General features: G+C 32.9%; 1 protein-coding gene across 7 annotated transcripts in view; it reads left to right on the forward strand.

Moving 5' to 3' along the window:
* Positions 1-22,011, forward strand: part of FXR1 (FMR1 autosomal homolog 1) — a 55,139-nt gene that overhangs the window by 31,848 nt on the left and 1,280 nt on the right. For 2 of the 7 annotated variants that reach the window (XM_019737339.3, XM_074328405.2), the window contains exons 9-17: positions 415-493; positions 4,271-4,380; positions 9,104-9,190; positions 10,514-10,571; positions 10,659-10,721; positions 15,023-15,226; positions 17,000-17,200; positions 17,900-17,980; positions 21,413-21,504. In XM_019737339.3, coding sequence (XP_019592898.1) covers positions 415-493; positions 4,271-4,380; positions 9,104-9,190; positions 10,514-10,571; positions 10,659-10,721; positions 15,023-15,226; positions 17,000-17,200; positions 17,900-17,980; positions 21,413-21,504 — 975 coding nt within the window. Of the gene's footprint in view, positions 1-414; positions 494-4,270; positions 4,381-9,103; positions 9,191-10,513; positions 10,722-15,022; positions 15,227-16,999; positions 17,201-17,899; positions 17,981-21,412; positions 21,505-22,011 lie in introns of all 7 variants that reach the window. The other 5 variants (XM_019737337.3, XM_019737340.3, XM_019737338.3 and 2 more) reach the window with 5 other exon arrangements.

Below are 22,011 nucleotides of genomic sequence, written 5' to 3' on the forward strand. Positions count from 1 at the left end.
TCATTTGTTTTGTTGAGAATGAGAAAAACAATGCAGACAGTATAGACAATATGAAATTTGTTTTTAATATTTACCTGGAGAAATTCAACATGGGAAAATGGACCAAATGTATTTAGGACACGGTTAAAATTTAGCTGACATAAGTTAAGCTCTCTTGCTAATTTTCTTAGGAGCTTATGGGACCTTAGAGATGTCTAATGTGTTTTGGTTCTAACTGTACTTTTTTCCTAACCTTTTAATGATTGCCTTTTTTTTTTAAGTACTTCATGAATTATTTGACCTGTAATGTCACTAGTGAACTGAGCAGAATCTGTACAAGAGCATAATAATTCAGATTTTTCTTGTGTTTTTGTTTTGGAATGTGAGTTTTCTTCATGTTTTATCTCATGTTTGTTTTTCCCTTTCCTCCTGCAGAGTGCTGATGCTGTGAAAAAGGCTAGAAGTTTCTTGGAATTTGTGGAGGATTTTATTCAGGTTCCTAGGAATCTTGTTGGTAGGTACTTCTACATGTTAAGTGTCACTTAATTACATATAGTGACTTAATTGAAAATTAGTCTTGTCTGATATGTTATTTATGTGGAGTATTCTGATAGTGATGCTTATTTCTATTTTTTCAGTAATAACATTGTATGTGACTTGTATCTCGTTATTGTCATGTTGAAAAATAAAGATGTTTGTCTTTTTCTATATGAGGTGACCTAATAAGAGCCGTGATTTTTATAGCAGTTGTCATTACAATTTTTCTTAAGCCATTTTATGCCTTGGGCTCTTTATTAACTATTCTTATTCACTTAATGTCTTTTTAGTCACAAACCTATTAAAATTATCAGTACTTTTTGAGAAGATGTGATAATTTTTTTTTCTTTAGTGCAAAAGAGAAAGTAAGAGTGAAGTAATGAACTAACAAAGGGCAATACAACTTTTATACACAGTAGACCCTGAATAAATAATAACTGGTTTTTGCAAAGGTATGGAATAAGGTAAGATGTCATGGACAAGAGAAGAGGATGGTGATTGATGATATGATATAGCAGGTTTCACTATTAAGTTTTTGAAATCATTCATGAAAACTATTGTACTCGTGGGTTATTGTGACGAAAAATTTTGAGTTTAAAGCTGTAAATGAGCATTATAGCTTGGGATGAGTTGTTCAGTAGCTTTGTTATTAATATCCTCTGCCTTTGTACTGTTTGTCCTTTTAAATACTATTTGAGACAAGTGGGAAAGCTTTTGTCACATGTTAAATACTCAGTAATTACCCTAGAACTTTAATTTAAAAATAGCATCAACGTAAAGTATTGAAGTTTACTAGGTGGGAGATGAGTTTTTGTCACTGTTGTTATATCTCATCAGTTTGTTTTTTACCTTATTGAAATAGAGCTGCTTGGGCTCTTTTCGAATATACTTAGGCCTGTTCTGCCTTTAGAAAACGATTTCTTTGCTATTGGTGTTCTATTTGTCAAATTCTGTAAAACAGTGGGAGAAAATTTAAAAACTTGCACTGTAAAAAGAATGTTAGTTTTAGCTAATACAAGTAGTATATATACTCTGGCATAATAGTCTACAACACAAGAATTTGGACAGTTCATTGATACTCAGCTTTTATATAGAAAGCTTTTCAATTTTGCCCGAACATTTGTGTAGGTATGACATACTGTCAATTAAGTAAGCTCCATTTTATCTCTTCTTGGGAACCATTGTTAACTATAGACTGAACTGCTGGACAGATGAGATGTTAAAATTGAAGAATTGTTTATAATTTTAATAAACATTATGATACAAAATGTTATCAAATGTTTATTGTCAAATGAAATTACCTTTGATAAGAAAGCTGATTTTGAAAATGACCTCTTTTTTTGTTTAGATTATACTCAATTATTGACATCTATCAGTACTAACATTGGGGTTGCTGCTTCACAGAACATAATTTAACTTACATTTCTTCATTTGTAAAAATGATTTGGATATATTTGTAGTTCTCTGATTCTCTATTCATCTATCTGTGCAGTATGTGGGTGCCTGTCATGTCTCTCTTTTTCCTCTATGTGTCATGGTTGGCTTTGGTGATTTGGATTATTTGTGCATTCTTTAGGAAATATACATTAGCAGCAACTATTATACATTGGTGAAATTCTCAGAAGTACAAAGATTTTAGTTGGTTGTTGTGTATAATAATACTGCATTTTCTTCCAAAATATTTTGTGGGTGAAGCAGTCTTTTAAAAAATAATACATTCTTAGTCGAAGTGAAAGAGAAAAAACGGACTGAGGAGTAAAAGGGAATGAGGACTACTTGGTGGGTAAGTTCCAGAGAGGATTTTCTTATTCAGGTTTCAAGAGTTATAGAACTTGACCATCCATTCCCATCCCTCCCAAATCAAAAGAAAAAAATATGTAAACATTGATTTGGAAATAAATCAAATTGTTTCACCTCTCAGTAGCCTTCCTTAATCACTTCCCTACTCTGTCTCTTCAGCGTTTATGTGCAGTGCTTGATTTATACGACAGGTCTGCTTCAGTTTGTCAGTATGCTTTGGAATTTAAACTGTGGAAATGATCAGTTAAAATATTGACAGTCTCTGTTGGGATTAAATAAAACTTGCAGGTAGGTCCTTTCCACGGACCCCAGAAAGGTGATGGGTGTTCATGCACCACTGTATAGTTCACAAGAAGAAAAGGGCAAAGATTGTGGGTGGGGGAGATTATGATATATCAACCTGATTTTTGTTTTTTCGAAGATATTTGCTTATTTTTAGCAGGGTGAAGGATGGAGTTGCTGCTTGAGCCTCACTGTTAACAATGAAGGTTGCTTTTATGTGCTGCTGCTAGGGCTGCTCAGAGAAGACATGCGCCATGTGAATTCCCTGACCTCTTTTTTTTTTAATATGTTCAATTGCTGTTGCTTTTAAATGTGGGGTTATTAATGGGGAAGGAGATTTGAGAATAGGGATAGAAAACCCTGTAATCGTGTCTCTGCTGTATTTCCCAGCTTACTATTGTCATTGTTCCCTTATTTATTCTTTAATGGAAACTGTTCTTTCAAGCATTCAATAGGAAAGACTTCCATTTTAACCCCTTTCAACCAAAATTAATTTATTGTGGAAATAGATTGCTGATTTAGTTTAAAAAAAATTATTGGGGATTTGAACTTAATAACAAATATGGTGTTGCTATTAACTTTATAAGGGATACAGCTGTTCCATATAGTGAAGGTTATCTGTTACCAGGTAACAGTACCCAGTATTGTGTTGTTACTTTATGTGAGTGTATGTTGTCTTTATGACTAGTAAGTTCCTAAGGGAAGAGAGTCTTCATGCTTCCTTTGTAGGTTCTACTTTAATTATTGGATACTCAATAACTGCTGTTTGATAGACTTACAGGTTAAATGTGGAGAAGGTAAATAATTTGGATTTACGTCCTATTACAGTATTTCACATCTAGGGAGACAGCATACCATATATACCGTGTTTCCCTGAAAATAAGACCTAGCTAAACCGTCAGCTCTAATGCATCTTTTGGAGCAAAAATTAATGTAAAACCCAGTCTTATTTTAATATAAGATCCATTCTTATTTTAATGTAAGACCGGGTTTTATATTAATTTTTGCTCCAAAAGAGGTCTTATATTAATTTTTGCTCCAAAAGATGCATTAGAGCTGATGGTCCGGCTGGGTCTTATTTTTGGGGCAACACGGTACATGCTGTGTGTATTTGTATAGTTGTGAAGTATTTTAAAAGATCATTGGTGTAAAATGTTAATACTTGTTAAATGTAAATGTTTAATTTCTGTGAAGAGAATATTCATTTTAAAAGTAGCTTCAAGTCAGGTGTCTTTTGTACAAATAGAAACTGGAAAATAAAGCAAGATTGAATTGGTTAATTGAATAATTATAATATATTATAAACATAAACAAATTGATATGATTAATGCCAAAATAAGTTTTCTTTTGACTTGATGTATCCAAGCTTTTGAAGTGGGTTGGACTTGATATTTTAAAAAATGTTTAGACTTTGAAAATGTCTTACACGTAAGCAGTATTGTCTGTCACACTTAATAATAGCCTTAGGCATACTGATGAAGAGAAGGAAGTTTCAGTCCAAGGATAAAATTTCTCAGTGGTCTTTTAGGTGTGAATTAATTGAGAATAGAAATGTGGAGCATCGCTTGGTTTTTATAATTTGATAACAAGTCATAAATTGTTTGGACATGTGTTGAAAGGATAGAGGTATTGTTTTTTAACTTGCCGTTATATTTGTTTTCTCTTATTAAAGGAAAAGTTATTGGAAAAAATGGCAAAGTTATTCAAGAAATAGTGGACAAATCGGGTGTGGTTCGGGTGAGAATTGAAGGAGACAATGAAAATAAACTACCTAGAGAAGATGTAAGTATTTAAAATGTAATTTAATTGGCCTGGGTTTTTTTTCTTGTTCTTTTCTTGGCTGACTTATAATGTTATATTTTGGAAATTGTTTTATGAAATTTTATCTAGTGAGCTACTTACACTCTGGTACAGTGGTTTTTGTTTTTGTTTTTTTTAATTTTGTTTCTTACAGGACCTCCTTACACACTTAGAAAACAAGTCATCTTTTAACTACGGGCCTTGCCAAGGTTCTTGGTTGGTTTCTTAGTACTTCAGTAAAAAGCCAGTTTTTGATAAAAAGTCTTCAAGTTTACAATCTTAACAGTTCTTTTTTGTACTTAGAATGTAAAGCTGTATAATTTGATACTCAATACAAGTCTGTGTTATGGAAATCTTGATAAAGAACATTCTTCTTGATATTTTTATAGACTTGAAAGCACTGACCATTTCTTAGTTGAAATTATTAAGCTTTTATATTGCTGTTAATTTTGATGCCAACTTTCTGAAATTTTCCATCGTTCTGCTCACATGTTGATGTTTTGCCCACAATGCTGTTCTTGATTCTTCATGCATCTACTAAGGATCTCTTAATCTTTGTGGCTCTAGTCGTCAACTCTGTATAGTTGACTCAAACGTTGTGGGTCTGAAAATAAGGCAAGGATTTTCCCCAGATTATTTCCCAGGAAGCAGTACACTCATAACTTCTGTTTTGCACAGTAGATTACTGTTTGGAATGTTTGTTAGCCTATTGAATAAAATCAGTCTCACAAAACAAAAAACAGTAAAAATAGACATTTAGCCCATTTAAATATCCTCACATCAAGGACACTGTAAAGATGTCTATTAAAGACAGCCATTTCCTTTATTCATTTTAATTAGACTGTAGAGGTAAATACACACTTAAAATGAATGAGGAAAAACAAATGACTTAGTATTATACTACAAATGAGTGCTTGTGGCTCTGATAGATTTCACCTTGCACTGTTTCAAAAATTGCTGTAAATACCAAGTAACTTCTACTTATTTTTAAGTAACCTTCCTATTTTTCATGACTTTAAGGTGCCTGAGATAAGGAAAGATTCGTGGTGTTGTTATAATTGGCACTTTCCCCCTTTGTACATAATATATAAAATACTGGTGATCCATTTGGTATGCATGCACTGCCTGAAATTGGTCTGCAGATCAAGATGTGTACTGGCAAAGGCCATTAATTAAATAACTCTTAGCTTGACTAATACCTAATTTTCCCTTAGCTTGACTTATCCCAATAGCTTTCCAGTATTTACCATCTTGTTGCAAGCTAATTCTTTTGGGTTCTCATTTATTTATAAAGAACAACTTAACACTTTTCGGTGTTTGGTCATTATTACCGCCATTTCTGTGCCAGGGTTAAATTTAAATGCTTACAGAAACCAAGCATATTATGTAAATGATTAAGCAGGTTGGGCTGTACAAGACAGGGATGGGAGGGCACCCGGAGCCTCTTTATAAAAGAACCACATACTCAGCGTAAATCTGGTTGACGGATTGACGTGGGAATGCTGCATTATGTGTTGCTGTATCTTCCCATATTTTTAAGAGAAGCTGAAAATCTATAATGTACAGAATTTTTTAACTTTCAAAACATTGCATGATCTGGGGCCACCATTTCACAGTTTAAGCTGTCTAAATGCCCCGGGGACTCAGTTTATAACTTACTTACTCTGAAATCTTTGTGACCCACCTCTAGCCTGAGATGACCTTTCCCACTTGTATTCCATAGTAATTAATGTCTATATAATTGGGCGTTGAATGATTTTCTTTCATCCTTATATATTTTCTGATTTATCTTATGTCTCCAAGCCAGATTATGAACTCCTTGAAGTCAAGAAATCAAATCTGAATTCTCATTTTCTTCATTCTTCCCTAGCACTATCAGTTATATAGAGTAGACACTTGATAAATACTTTAAATCAGTTAAGGTTTTTAAAGATTAGATTTGAGTTTTTAATTGTAAAAGAAATATGCATGTGTAAAATAATAGCACAAGGGTTTAGTATGAAAAATAAATGTGTATCTATGTCCTGAGTCCATGTCTCCTCTCCATCATGCCTAATAGATTTTAGACTGTTGTCAGGTTGCCTTTTCTTTCAAGTCTTTGTTTTGCTATTAAAAACAGTGCTGCAGCAAACATCTCTGTGACTGGAGACTAATTTCCTGGAAATGGATTTGTTAGATCAAAGGGTATATGGCTTTGAAATCGTAAGATTTTGTCAATTTTCCCACACATTCCTTCTAAAATAGAAAATGTGTCTGTTTTCCACGTATTTGCCAATACTGAGTTTTGATCATACTTTAGAGCCATTCCAGAAGTTGTAAATGTTATGTTTCCATATGCTTAAAAGACATTTAAATTTTCCTGTAAGCACCTTGTTCGTCTTTTACATATTTTTTGTCTTTTTTATTACTGAGTTGTAAGAGCTTTTTGCATTTTAAGGATGTTAGTCTTCTGTCTTTTCATATATGTGACAAATGTTTTCTGTTTCTTTTGAGGTTTTTTTTTTTTTATGCAGACATTTAAAATTTTTTACATTGTTGGATTTTTTTAGACTTATGCTTTATGACTTACGACTTCTGTACTTTGTGTCATGTTTGGCAGGACCTTCCCTACTCTTAGATCATTTAGAAATCCATGTAAATTCTCCAGTTTTATTTTTTTTGGTATGTAAAATTTTCACTCATAAGATGAGGAAGCCTGATACGTAAATTGATATTTAAAAATTAAATTTTTAGCATACTTCAGTGCTAAGTTGTGTAAATGAGAATTTTTGTGGTGTAAGGTATCAGGAGGAAGGATCCTGCCTTATTTTTTCTGAGTGCTTGTTAGTTGTCTCAGTATCTAATAAATACAAGTAATCAGTTCTTAGCAAATTTAAAGAATTAGAAATTTCACTGAAATCTTAGAAATGAACTCATATTCGGTAATAATTATTTATTCTGTTTCTTACCATGGCTTTACAATAGCCATTAAAATACGTATCTTTTTACCTCTCCTTTTTTTGGAAATAACTTGGTGATAACATTTCCAGTTCAGGGTCAAAGCATTGTATTTCTTTTATTCCTTACAGATCATCTGTCTGGAATGACTTTCCCTTCTTTATCTACTTGGTAAAATCCTATTTGTTTTTTAAAGCCACTTTAGATAACAATAACAATATTCTTACGAATTCTCATAAATTTCCACACCTGGGGTAATAACGCCTTTTAATCTAATATTACTGTGTTTTTAATTCATATCACTAACGGCTATACAAAGAGATTATTATAGGAATGTTTAGTATCTTTTCTGAGATTGTGATTGCATTTAGAGCAGAGACTTCATCCTTATTCCTTAACATAGATTCTGGCAATTAACAGGTAGATGTTATTTGGAATTAGGTTAACTGGATATGAAATTGGCTGGCTAATTTTGTGACTTTGGGCAAATTGTTTTCTTAATCATAAAATTGGAATTTTTTTTGAGGTTACTTTTTAATGAACATTAAATAAGATACAGATATAGAATAAATAGTCCCAGAAATATGGTATGCGCTCAAAATTTTTTAGATCTGTTATTTTCCCCTTCTCTGGCTTTTATTCATTTTGCATCCTCTCTTAACTGCCTGTGAATTCCCAGGGACAGGGTCAAGACTTCCTCACTTCTTAAGCTTAAGTTAGATTTCCTTGTTTCATGCCATCATAGTTGTATTTACTTCTTTGGAGTCACTACAGTTTTCTGTGAGCTTCATAAAAGCTGTGCTTACGGCTTCCTTAACACCTGCCCTGGTGTGTTACTTTTTTTTTTTTCATTTCCCGTATCTAAAATTCTCCAATTAATTTTTTTTAATTAGTTGGAAAATAAGTTGTAGTTTCTTATATAGAATAAAAAACTTTTAAGCTATGCTTAGTTCCATAACTGTTAGGAACTATTTTGTAAAATCAAGAAATAAAGAGAGGGACTAAAATTGATTGCGTGAGTTTATTTAGGCTTTATTCATTCTCCTTAGCCAATAGTAAGCTGGAAGTGTATTGCTTTAAACAAAAACAACCCATCAATTTGTTATCTTGTTTCTCTTCCTACTTTTTTCTAAACCTTCCTCTTGAAATTCAGTAAAGTAAACCAAGGCTGAGTTAATCTTTTGATTTGCTTTAATACCTGTGACTAAGTATATGTCCTTACCGATAATCCCTTTATTTTGTGTAAGTATTTATACTCTGTCGGTGATAACTTCCGTTAATGGTCAGGAAGCACTCCCTCCAACACACAGACCGTTGAAGGTTTTGTTATCTTAGCACATATAGAGATAGCCTGGCTGATGTGTTCTGTTGTTCTTAAAGCATTCACTGCTAAGGTGATAATGATATACCTAGTCTATAAATGCATGACAGTTTGAAGGAAAATGTCTTCAAGTTGGTTTATATACTTAGAAAAGTAGATTGAATTAGAAATTAGAAAACCTGGTATAAATTGATATTTAGAAAGTAGTTTCTTAAGTTTTTAGCACAGTTAAATGCTCAGTTGTAGTGCAAATGTGACAAGTTACTGAAAATCTCAGTATTTCAAATTACTGATTTTTTTTAAGTTTACTTTTAAATATTGAAGTTTAGTAGATGTAAATTGCTGTGTGTTTTAGAAAAGTTTTCCAAATTATATATTGGTATGTCAGATTTAGGCTCGAACTTTGTTCAAATATTAAATGCTTGAGGACACTGTGTTTTCTTACAGGGAATGGTCCCATTTGTATTTGTTGGCACTAAAGAAAGCATCGGAAATGTGCAAGTTCTTTTAGAGTATCATATTGCTTATCTGAAGGTTTGTATACTGTTCATATTTACAGCATTGTTACAAACATGAATCTTAAAATTAAATGCATTTTATATTTGTAGTAAACTTCAAATCTCACCATATTTTTAATTCGGTTTCAGATATGATCTATTTTTTTTTTCCTACATGAGAATTTAAAAATAAAAGGTCCTTTGCCATAATAAAATGATTGGCCTCATGTACATTGTTTCTCTTTCCCTTTCCTCTGAACTTTTGCATTTCTTTCCTCACTGTTTAAGAAACGATTACTCTTGTGATCCTGTAATTTGACTGTCATTACTCATGTACCTACGTGTTCTGTACTGGAACCGTTTTGTTTTTACCTTAATGTTTTACATGCAAATAGGGCATAGAACCAGGAATGAAGATGGACTTTCTTGGTAACTCGTATTATCTGAATCAGATGTACTATCCCCATAGAAATCATTTGATAATTCTTAATGATTGTTTCTAATGTAGTCTATTTTAGTTAATAAAGAACAAGGGTTTTAGAAAAGAAATGCCCTATAAATTATTAAAAGTTGCATTTATCATTTTCTACTCTTTTTTATTCTATATTCTCTTGTTCAGGGTGTAATAATATCCTCATCTGCTGTCTCTTATAGGTTTTCCTTTTAGTCACTCATATCATTGCTGCTATGTTACTATTTTGAAAGTGCCCCCGATAACGTCATTTCTTCGTTTTAAATCTCATCTTTATATGATAAGTCTCAATTCAATCTGGCATTCTAAACTCATGTTTTATTTTCTAGTACTCTACTGCCTTTTAACCAAGAGCTTTGTCTAGACACCTTACCATTACATGTTGTAATGACATCAGTTTCTGAATGACCAAGCCTACTTGTTCATCTAGGTCACAACTGAGGTGTCACTATTTTTATAAGGAAATCAGTTATTAATAGTACCTCTCATAGATGATGCTTTTAATAGCTTCATTTAGCAGAGTTTTAACTGCTTGAGAGCTAAATCTAGTAATATTGTGTAATTACTATTTAATAAATAAGTAATTTTAATGCTTGTCTGTTAAACATTCTCCTGAAAGAGGAGAGTCCTTGTCTTTTTTTACATTGTATACCTCTAGCACTTCATGTGGTTGGTACACACACTAAGGCATTCAGCTAAGGCATTCAGTAAATGTTCGGTGAATTGAATCAGCAAGTGACCTTGTAAATGGTTTACAAAGAACACAATTGTACTTTACCACATGCCCAAGATCACAGCTTTTTTCATCGATAGGAAGTATATCTTTAGCTCTAGGCTTTATTACAAAAAGTTACAAATAAGATTTACCCTTTTTTGTTTTGATTATAGGAAGTAGAACAGCTAAGAATGGAACGCCTACAGATTGATGAACAGCTGCGACAGATTGGTATGGGTTTCAGACCTTCTTCCACCAGAGGGCCTGAAAAAGAGAAAGGATATGCCACTGATGAAAGTACCGTCTCTTCTGTACAAGGTTCTAGGTCTTATAGTGGAAGAGGCAGAGGTCGTCGGGGCCCTAATTACACCTCCGGTTATGGTAAAACACATTTTTTTGGTAGTAGTTTTAGTTTAGGTGCTCCAATACATTTTGCTTATTAGTTGGTTCCTTTATCTTGAATTTGAAAGCAGTAGATGATTGTGAGGTATATGTCTTAATGGTAGTGACGGCACAGTTTATATTGATGACAATGAAAGGTATAGGTAATGTTCAAGCAGCTACATAATGAAATGAAACATGTTTTTGTTAAGTTGGTGGTCATGTTCTGAATATTTAGAATAAATATGTATATGAAACTTCCATATATTTCCCTTGTACAATTGTATAAATTTTCTTAATACGAACCTAGTAATGGTAGTGATGCTGCTAGAAATCATCTTTTGCTTACCCTTTAAGAAAAGTAAAAATGAAAAATATGCTAATACTGTGCCAAGATTGCATATAGCAAATCTGTTACTAGTTTTTAAAATATGTTGTATTGACTCATTCGGCAATTTTGAATTTTAATATATCTGGAATTATTTTGTGAAATAGCAGCATTTCACTAAAATGAGGGCTTTAAAAGTCAGAAACTAATTAACATTTTATCAGTAAACATTTTTCTAAAATGTATTTATTTCACTGTGAGGATGGGGCCTAAACCCACTTAAGGTGGGGGCCAGTGGATGGTTTGATGATCATAATTCTCTAATCCTGAATTCTCACTCTTTAGCTTTGGAGTTGTTCCATTTTTTTTCCATTTGGACTTGGATTTTAGCAGTGACCTGGGTTTTTTCCCTCCCTCGTTCTCTTTCCTTTCTCTTCCCTTCCTCTTCTCCACTCCCCATGCTCATCCTAACTGCTTTGGGAAAATATTTCATAAGCATGAAAGCTTACAGTGTGCAGATTCCATATCCAAATTTCATGTTTGACTAAAGGGTCATTTAATGGTGCCAGTTATACTAAATTTGTACTATCTTTCATTTTTTTGTAGAGGTGGAAGTTTAGTTATCTCTTCCCTTTCGTATCCTCATGTTTCCATGTTCTCATTTTTTGGTATTTTTTATTTTAAAGTTAACCCTGTATTGAAACTTAAAAAGCAAAACTCCTGTTAAGTAAACTTTTAGCATGTGAAGGTCTGAAAATTGAGAACTATTATTGTATTCCTGAAAATACATTTAATGAAAAGACAACCTGTAATTAAATGGAAATTAAGTATATACTGAATGATTTTAGAAGTACAATTACGAGTACAAATAATCATTTAGCTTTTGGATGATAAAGATGCATTCCCTTAAGAATTTTAAAAGCCTCTGGGAAGTCAAGTCAGCTTATTGATGAGGTCACTCTGGCAAAATGCATTTGTTGGCAGATAATTTATATGAGCGTGGTAGAGGAGTATCGGAATTGAAGAAAGCTGTGCAAATTGTTCAGTAGATGGCACTCTTACCTCTCAATCTTTGCAGGCTAGTAATATTGTATTTTTTGAAATAGCTGTCTATCTTAAGTGGGCTTGAGAGAAATATCGTTTGAATTTGGTTATATATTTTTCTTGTCCACTTAATATCAGGATTCTTAGGAGATAATATACATAAGTTGTATAAGAAACCTTTTCTCAATATAACATACCTGAAGTTGGCGTGTGTCTTACAGTGGATGATGTCTTACAACTTTGCTTGCCAGCATTTTCTTTAATGGCACACAAAATACTGTCTCTTATAATGGATGGCCTGTCGGATTTGAAAAATGTGGTACTTCATCTATTAATTTTAGCATACATGATCAGTGAAAAGAATGTGAACCGTCTTCATAAGGTGATTTTGGAAGTTTTAAAGGGGAAATCTGATTTAAAATTCTGTTAAAAACAGGTTTTTGTTGGTGTCATTAAAAAATTGAAGCAGTTTCATGAATCATTTCGAAAATTTTTTAAATTTTTTTTGGATTTATTAACTTAGATTTCACAAAGTTGAGAGATTGGAATGGTTGCAGTGATTTCAATAGAGTATTAGTTTTATATTGGTGCTGTAGCAAATTATAAACTTGGAGGCTAGAACAACAAATTTATTATCTTACAAGTTCTATAGCTCAGAAGTCTGATATGAGTCTCATTAGGCCTAAGTGTTGGCAGGGCTGTCGTCCTCTCTCGAGGCTCTAGGGGAGAATCTGTTTCCTTGACATTTCCAGTCTCTAGAGACCACCTCCATTCCTTGGCTTAGGGCCCCTCTCCCTCCATTTTATGAAGTTAGTAACTCTAGAGAAGCCTTATGCAGCCATCTTTGGTTCTCTGCAGTTGACAGAGGTTCTCTATTAAAGATCCTTGGGATTCGGTTGGCTTTACTTGGATAATCCAGGATAATCCCCCCACTTCAATATTCTCAACGTTGATCACATCTACAAAATCCCTTTTGCCATCTTAAAACTGTTTAAGGGTTATTTAAAATGAATAAAGAGGAACACTAGCCAATTCATTAGCCTTTTTTGTGTGTGTTGGACCTTAGTATCTGTCTTAACTATTGAAATCTATGATTTTGACACTCTTGAAATATTTTGAATACTATATAAGTTAAATTAAGGAAGAATTTCGTTGCTTATGACACTGAGTTAAATACTACAGTGTGTGTCTACAGAGAATTCAATAGGAACCTTTGTTAAAATCTTTACAAATGAGATATTCATCTACCTTCAAATTTTGGTAATGTTTTCAGGCAGAGTAGAGGTTTGTAAATAAATTCAGAACTTCTTACACATTCCAAAGGTTTTCTTCACTACTCATGAAATGATAAATTGCCCTTATTCTAACCGTGGCATCAGTTAATGAAGTTCTTTTTTGTTACTGGAGAAATAAGTGTTTAGGAGATTCATTCTCTTCAGTGAGACTCTTACTCCTAAAAAAGACTCAAAGAAACTTGCTATATTCTTCCTAAAATATACTTCCAGCTAATTATTTAATCCATCCTTATATAATTGACCAGTTATATTCATATTTGACAGCTTGTGGAGAGAAAAAAATGCATTGAAGAGTTAGCTTTAAAGGAGAAAGGAAATTGGTAGGCTCCTTCATTAGTTAAAATTCACATTTTATTTCCTGCACTTTGTGCATCTAAAGTGCTCTTGTGTTTTGCTCTTATCACCAAGTGACGGAGTTTAACTGTAGGGGATTTTTGGTTTCTTGAATTACTATTTGAGGAGTTAGAAGAGAAACTTCAAAATCCTGCAGTAAGTTTACTTAAGAGAAAATTGTTAGGCTCATTGGTAGACATCTGGGGGCACTTACAGGTTTGAGACAGAGCTCCACTCTTTACATTTATGATAGACCGAGTGAGAAGTAGATCCAAAGGGATAAAAAGAAAACAACACATGACAACACTGCATGATAGGTATACACTGCTTCTAAGGAAATACGGGGAGAGGTCTTTTTTCAGTTAAATTGGTCTGAACCTACAGATTGAACTGGGCTTTGAAGGGGATGTGTTTGGATATATGATAAAAGAAGGGTGGAAGTGGCATCCCAGTACTACCAAAGAGCAGAAGTGGGAATAAGTGTGTTAGTAATTGGGTCATAAAATCTGACACTGTGATATAATGATGATGATATTGTAGGGTTCTATAGAATATTTGCAGTGTTTAAATTTTTAAAAAGTTGTTAAAATAGATCATTGGACTGTTAGAAATGGTCTGTAAACTTTGAAAGTCATGCTGAATTTTTTTCACTGATAATGGCTTCTATTATTGTCAGATTGAAGCTATCTTTTCTCAGGATAACCTTAAAATTGGTTCAGTAATTTAAAATACTATATTCTAATTTAAGATACTATTGCTCATAAAACAATTTTATGTACAACCACTATAAATACACTCTCAGTTTATGAGACCGTCAATTATAAGAAACATCCTAATTTCAGAGATGTTAAAATGTGAAAAAAATGTGCCCCCTAGAATTAGTGAAATGGTAGAATACACTATATAATTCAGTTATTTATTTTTCTAAATGTGATTAAGTTTGCTTCTAAATATTGGCTAGCAGTTTCATTATACTAATAATTTGATATTAAAACCTGAAAATGGCCAAAAATTTTTTAATATTATCCCATATTAAGTGCATTTCATAATTACATATGTTTTATATGTTTTCTGTAATATTGGCTGTGGTTTTGCACAGCCAAACAATTTTAATTTTTAATCTATTTGAATGGTAGATACTATATTACCAGTTAATTTCATAAATCATTTTAATCTTTAGTTTTTTTGAAGCAGCCAATCAATATGGTTAATTTAAACAATGATTTGCAGGAAGTAATTTTGAAAAATTTGGCTCTTTTTAAAATAGGAGTCTAACTTTGTTTGTTATGTTCTTTCCCAAGGTACAAACTCTGAGCTGTCTAACCCCTCTGAAACAGAATCTGAGCGTAAAGATGAGCTGAGTGATTGGTCATTGGCAGGAGAAGATGATCGAGAGAACCGACATCAGCGTGACAGTAGGAGACGCCCAGGAGGAAGAGGCAGAAGTGTTTCAGGGGGTCGAGGTCGTGGTGGACCACGTGGTGGCAAATCCTCCATCAGTTCTGGTAGTCTTTTATATACTATGTCAGCATCCTTTCTTTGTAAACAGTGTAACTTTATACAAGTGAATTCATTTCCCAGGACCGCCCATTTTTGGATGTTTCTCTTACTGTCTGAGAAAAATAGAACATACAGCAACATGTGGAAAAGCCATGTAGAGTGTTTATCAGTGAAGGTTTAGCTAGAATGTTCCGGTCAGAAAAACTTTAGTTGGCTAAGTTTCTAATGTTCAGATGTTTATCCCTTCAATTTTGGAGGGCTTAATATAATTGGAATGTTCTCTCCCTCTGCTCCCTCAGAATTTGTGGGTGTTTTGGTCCAGAGAATTCTCATGCTCAGAAAGTTCTAAATACCTTTGTGTACTGAATATTAAACATTAACTGAAAACCGTTCTTTGCTACACACTATGTACTTTGAGAGTGGGAAATTTGTGAAATCAACTTAAAATTTTTTTATTGTTTGAAGAATTGGGTTATAAAGAAGAGGGTTTACAAGAATGAAATTTGAGGTGTACAAGCAACTTTCTACTTTTTTTGTTTTGTTTTTAAAACTTTTAAACTAATGGAGTTGTTGGAGTTGCCAGAATGTTCTTGCTTAGCATAATGGGCTAAGGGGAGGATTGTTAGTGATATGTGGACTAGATTATATCAGGGATGTAACCTTAACATATCATTAAGAAAACCACTCTTTTCATGGAAGTTCTATAGTATTTTAAATGTTATAGAACATACGTGTATATATAAATAAATATATACCAAACATACTTACAAATTAGGGAAAAAACTGGAACAAAATCACAAAATTTAGGGTCTTTTTAAAAGGTACTCTAGTTCCAGTGAAATTCTTTGAGCCCTTAAGTTTAGTTTTACAGGCTTTCAGGGAAATAGTTTTTATATTAGTAGTATATTGCTAAGTGTTATCAAGGTTTATAAAATTATAGTATGCTGAATTGCAAAATAAATGTACTTAGTGTTTATGATTAATGGATAAACTTAGTGTCTTTTGCAAAGATGCTAGCTTGCTAGCTGTTACCAAAGGAAACTTAGAAAGGAAAAGTCGTGATTAGGTGAATTTCTGCTATAATTTGATTGGTGGAGGCAATAAATGCACATAGGTAAGATGGGTGTGTTTTTTTCTTAAAATTGTATCTTAAAATTTTTCCTTTCTCACCCTCACCCCACCTTACTCCATCTTCACTCTTTGTTTCTGGAGATGGGAATACCAGTCAACATTCATTTCCACATTTTCCTATAACCAGTTAGAATTTCAACTTTCTCAGTTTGCTTTTTGTGTAGATTTGTTTTGATTGCTTCATGTCATAGTAACAGATTTCTGGTAAGTCATGGAGTGCAGGTGTTGAGTATTATTTGGAAATAGCCCATTGATATTAGCAGAAAGAAGCAGGGGACAAAAGTTCTTAGAATTAATTCATATTAGCTGAATATTTCTCCCTTTATTTCTCTAACATCTGGGCAGGATTAGCTAGGAATGTGAATGTCAAAAATAGCATATATTATTTCCTGACATTTTCAAACAAGTCAGAGAGACATGGTTGGAAGCTGAGGTGTCTGCTCATCATCATCTTTAATATTTCATTGCCATTTAAAGTTTTCATGTTATTTTCCAGGTAAAATAGTGATACAGAAAACATTTGAAGACAGTATATTTTTATTGGGGAAAAAATTGAAGTTTCTTTATCATTAATTGGTATAGATCAAACATTCCTAATAATTTCAGCTCTCTTAAACGAATATTTCTTGCCTCTGACATGCGTATAGTGCTCAAAGATCCAGACAGCAATCCATACAGCTTACTTGATAATACAGAATCAGATCAGACTGCAGACACTGATGCCAGCGAATCTCATCACAGTACTAACCGTCGTAGGCGGTCTCGTAGACGAAGGACTGATGAAGATGCTGTTCTGATGGATGGAATGACTGAATCTGATACAGCGTCAGTTAATGAAAATGGGCTAGGTATGTAAGCACTTAGGGAAAAGATATATATTGTATAGTACTGTTAATGTATGACCCTTTTTTCAAAAAAAAAAAAACAAAACAACCCAAACATACGCAATTCGCAAGTTGAATTTTTTAGTGCTTACTTCAAATAAGGTAGATAGCTCTGTCTTAAATGTCTAGTTTTTAAGAGTTGTATAGCCAAATTATTTGAAACTGCGAGGGTTTATTTCAAGTGCCCTTTGATGCCATTACATCAATACAAATATACAGACTGCAGGGCACTTAATATTATTGTTCCTAAACCAAAATTGGGCTTTCATCTTATTTAAAAATTATTATAAATGATGCTAGTGAAGGTAAGTATATTGAGTAGACATTAATTTCCAAAGGGCTAAAAATGTCATTAACTTTGGTAAAAACTGAACTGCATTAGAGAGGAAAACTTTTATCCTTGAATGATGATAAAGTCTCAGAGTTTGTTTAGTCAATTAAAACCCTCTTAATTTCCAGGTGATAATTCCATTTTTTATCTATTTGGAATGCTTAAAACTACAAGTATATTTTTCCTGTCAGTATGTGTTTTATCTTCCCTGTTGAACTAAAAGGCTCTCTTTCCCCTTCCTTAAATCTTTGAAGGAAAGAAGTTTTTATTTTATTTGTTTTTTCATTGTTTTTGTCAGAATAGTTCATGGATGGTAAATTTTGCAATTACAGATGATAGTGAAAAAAAACCCCAGCGACGCAATCGTAGCCGCAGGCGTCGTTTCAGGGGTCAGGCAGAAGATAGACAGCCAGGTAACTTGAGTGGACCTGTTGACAACACCAGGTCATAAGCATGAAAAAATATGTCATGTGTCTGCTTTCTAAATATATTATACTTACATGTACACATGTGTGCATATACATTCAAGATGTGCATTGCATAAATTGTTTACTCAACTAATAAGACTACTATTAAGAAAATGCATTCTTCCTTCACACCCTAAATGTTTAGTAACCTAATTGAACTAATGTGTCTCAACTTTTTTACATGGAAATACTGTTGAGAAGACCATTATTTTGTCCACTTGGCAGATTCTTCACACTTGAATTGGGGCCTGCCATCCCAGAGATTATGTTGTAGATTGTGATTGAGGTTGATTGGCAAAACTGGGCAGCTTTTGCATGGTGCCTGCTTACTCTGTCTGCATTCAGCACCTCATTTTTGTGGGAATTGTAGTAATACCCACAGGGAAAAAAAAAGTACAAATGAGAAAAATACTTGAAAGTGTCTTTTTCCTAATAAGAGGAATGCATGTTATGTTTTTTATTGTAGTGTGATGCCTTTTCCCTACACCGACTAACGATTCAAATTAATAGTACTTACTTAGTTTTAAAATGTTAATTTTTAAGTAGCCATAATTTTTAGTAACTTCAAAGAAACTTGTTTGCTGTGTCTATTATTTTGAACATAATTCCATTTCCTGTGTACAGAGAATCACATGTATATTCACAATGAAGAAATTGTGTGCACCAGAAATAAACCCCTTTTAAACTATTCCATTTTTGCATTCTTTCCAAAGCAAATTCTTTCACGTGTTTTCCCCAAATAAAGAATGTAAATTCCAGTATCTTTAGTATTTTAAGTTTACTGGTTATAGAGACATTTGGGAAAACCAGTTCAGGGTATTAGTTACCTTTCTTGAAAAAATTTCATGTTTTAAAGACAGTTGTAAATTTAAAAGGAATTAAATATTGTCAAAATTAGAAAATTTCTAGAAAATGTCTATTTTCCCTTCTTTTCCCTCTCTCTTTAGTGTTAGAAATATATTTTAGAGCAAGAGATTGTATTTATTTTGTTTTTTGAAGCTGGCACAGCAATAAATATAATCTCTGGCCATACTTTATAACTAAGAACATTCAAGCTGTCAGTATGGGCCTAACAAAGAGGATAAATTACAGTGTAATTTATTAGCTAGATGGACAGTGGTTTATTTCTAAGTCAACAGACATAAAAGGAATAATATTAATATAATGTGTTTGTTAAAGAAGAGGTAGCGCGCTTTCTGCATGATATTAATTGAAACCTGACTAATTTCTATAGTTTTTCAGTAACTTGTGTTCCATATTACATTTATTTCTATTTTACTCTTTTCTTTGGGATTACTGCTTTTCATCTTGCTCCTCACCTTCCCCAGCCTGTTCCCCCTACTCCCCACAAAAATAAATAAATAAAAAAAAATAAATAAAAAAAATACCCAAGATAGGATAGGTTGAACAAGCATATCATTTTCTCCTTGCCCCGACGGCAGCCTCTATCTAAAGAATAATAACATTGTCCTAAATACACAGTCATTGAATTCTCTTTTGCTTAAAATCTCTTGTCCTTAATGTAAATTAAGCAATCAGTATTCTTTATTGGACTTAGAATATGACCGTATACTGGTTTCCAAAAGACTAGCTATAAGCAGATTTTTTTTTAAATCAGCTGAGGTGGTTTTTGATTTTACCTCCCCTTGGGGAGGGGAGGGGCACTGGTAAGTTTTTACCTTTCTACATAAGTGCCTTTTAATTTCATTGATAAACTATATGAAAGTATATGATTCTGTACATAGTGGATGAAGGGTTCTAAGAATTGTCACATACTCAAATTTAGCAGTATGTCTGTCTACGTAGCAGGGTTTCCAAGTAGATGAGTTCTTCCAGATGTCACTGAGGGCTAAACTGGAAACATTGAATTTATTAAGGTGCTCCCCAATCTAGAATCATTCCTAGAATGGTTATGCCACCGCATAATGTAGACATAATAATGAAGTAGATTTGATAGTATCCCCCTCCCCAATTTTGGAAACCACTATTAAATATATTTATAAATCCATTAACAGCTAATTTAAATGATTTTTAAAATCTCTAAAAATGAGCAGCACACTGAGTTTCTTACAATTTGGAAGAGGCAGTTTTAGACACGAAATATTTAGTGGTGTTTCTTATGAATGCTGTGTATTAGTTCTGAATTGTTCCTTTAGATGTTAAAAAAGATTCATTTAATAGTTCTAAAGTTCTTGGATCTTACAAAAGTGTTTACATGTTAATTCATGATTAAGAAAAATGAATTGTAAATATAACTAGCTTCATATTATATCAAAATGGTTTATTTTCATATAATTTGAACCTGATGGGCCAGTTCTCCCCATACCTAGTGACTTAATTTGAAATTTACTTGAATTTTCATTCTTTACATAATTAAGTTGTTCCCATAATTTAAAATACACTGTATTTCATATAATCAGGGATTTTTCTTTACCAATTTCTGATAAAAAAGAATTGTTTGAAAGAAAGGGTGATTATTTTGATATTTCTTCAAACCAGTGAATTCTAAACTGCAAGTCCTAGAAGAGAAAGGAATGAGATATGAAGTGAGGCCAGTCTAGAGTACCTACCTGTAGACCAGTGGTCATTTGTTGTAGGCTGGCAGTACTTGGGTTAATATTTTGCCCTATCACTACTGCCATCTACTCACTTCCTTGCAAACACAACACACACTCTAATCAGTCCCTTTAAAGACTGAATGATTGGCAAAGTGGGGAGGGAGTGGTTAGTGAATTCCTGGTGGCCCTTTTCACCACCACGATCAATGTCCACATTCTTAGGGTGGTATTCTGTCATCTTTAGTTTGCTTGTAGTTTTTTATTGTAGATTACTCAGAATGGTTTCTAGTGTGGAATGTTAAAAAGGAACCATAAAATATCACACTTGGATTTCTTAATTGTACTATTTTTAAAAACTAAAAACAATATTTGAATTAATCTTTTATATCTTTGATTGAAATTTTCAAATTGAAGTATACCACTCTAAGATTTATACCAAATTTGCCCCATTTTTGCTCCACTGATAATTGTGAACTCTGGGCTTACAATGCTGCATTTCCTATTCTTGGTTGTGGATTTCTGTATCAAACTTATGCCACAGCCGTAGACTCAACCAGAAGCAAATGGCTGGATTCTTGTGAAAGAGGACTTGAATTTAGCCTTCCTCGATCTCCAGCTTAAATTTTTTTATTGTCATCACTAAGTCAAAGGCACATTTTTCAAACTTTGTTTTTGGTTGGAGGTGGTACCCAGCTTAAGAAAATTTTGAAATTGGGTAACCCACCGTTAGTTTACTTTAAAAGTAAAATTACTCATTATCCATAAATAAACTTTAGAAATATTTTTTCAACACCTGTAATTTTTTTCTCATCTTCAACAGTCACAGTTGCAGATTATATTTCTAGAGCTGAGTCTCAGAGCAGACAAAGAAACCTCCCAAGGGAAACTTTGGCTAAAAACAAGAAAGAAATGGTAAGGAGAATTTAACCTGTAGGTTTTGTTGCCTTTTTTTTTTTTTTTTTTTTTTGGTATGGTTTAGCTTTATTTTTACTTCTTAACTTTCTGTATGATCACTTGTTTCCCCAACTGGACGAATAATATTTTAAAGACTACTCTGGAGTTTGTTGTTGACCCGCAGGTAGCTGAAGAAATGCATGTTTGAGCCTGAAATACTTTTCTTAAAATAGCATTTGTAAAATTTAGTCTGCCCAAAGATACTGGGTATAGAAACTGTTGCTTAATTTGGGTAGCAGTAGGCTAGATAGATACCTCTTCCCAGTGATGGATATAGACCTTTTTAAGTTTCACTTATTTTAAATGCTTTAAAGGATTTGATATGTAAATGTGAGCTTAAAAAAAAGGTGAGTAAAGTAGGTGATTATTTGTTTACCTTAGGGTATTAACTGTTTATATCTTTTACATGGTGAGCTATCCAGCAGTTAAAATAAAATTAGGTACAAGTTTTCCGTAAACAAATGC

The sequence above is a fragment of the Rhinolophus sinicus genome, chromosome 17 (genome assembly GCF_057876585.1).
Source record: "Rhinolophus sinicus isolate RSI-liver-muscle chromosome 17, RSI-T2T, whole genome shotgun sequence".
Lineage (NCBI taxonomy): Eukaryota > Metazoa > Chordata > Mammalia > Chiroptera > Rhinolophidae > Rhinolophus > Rhinolophus sinicus.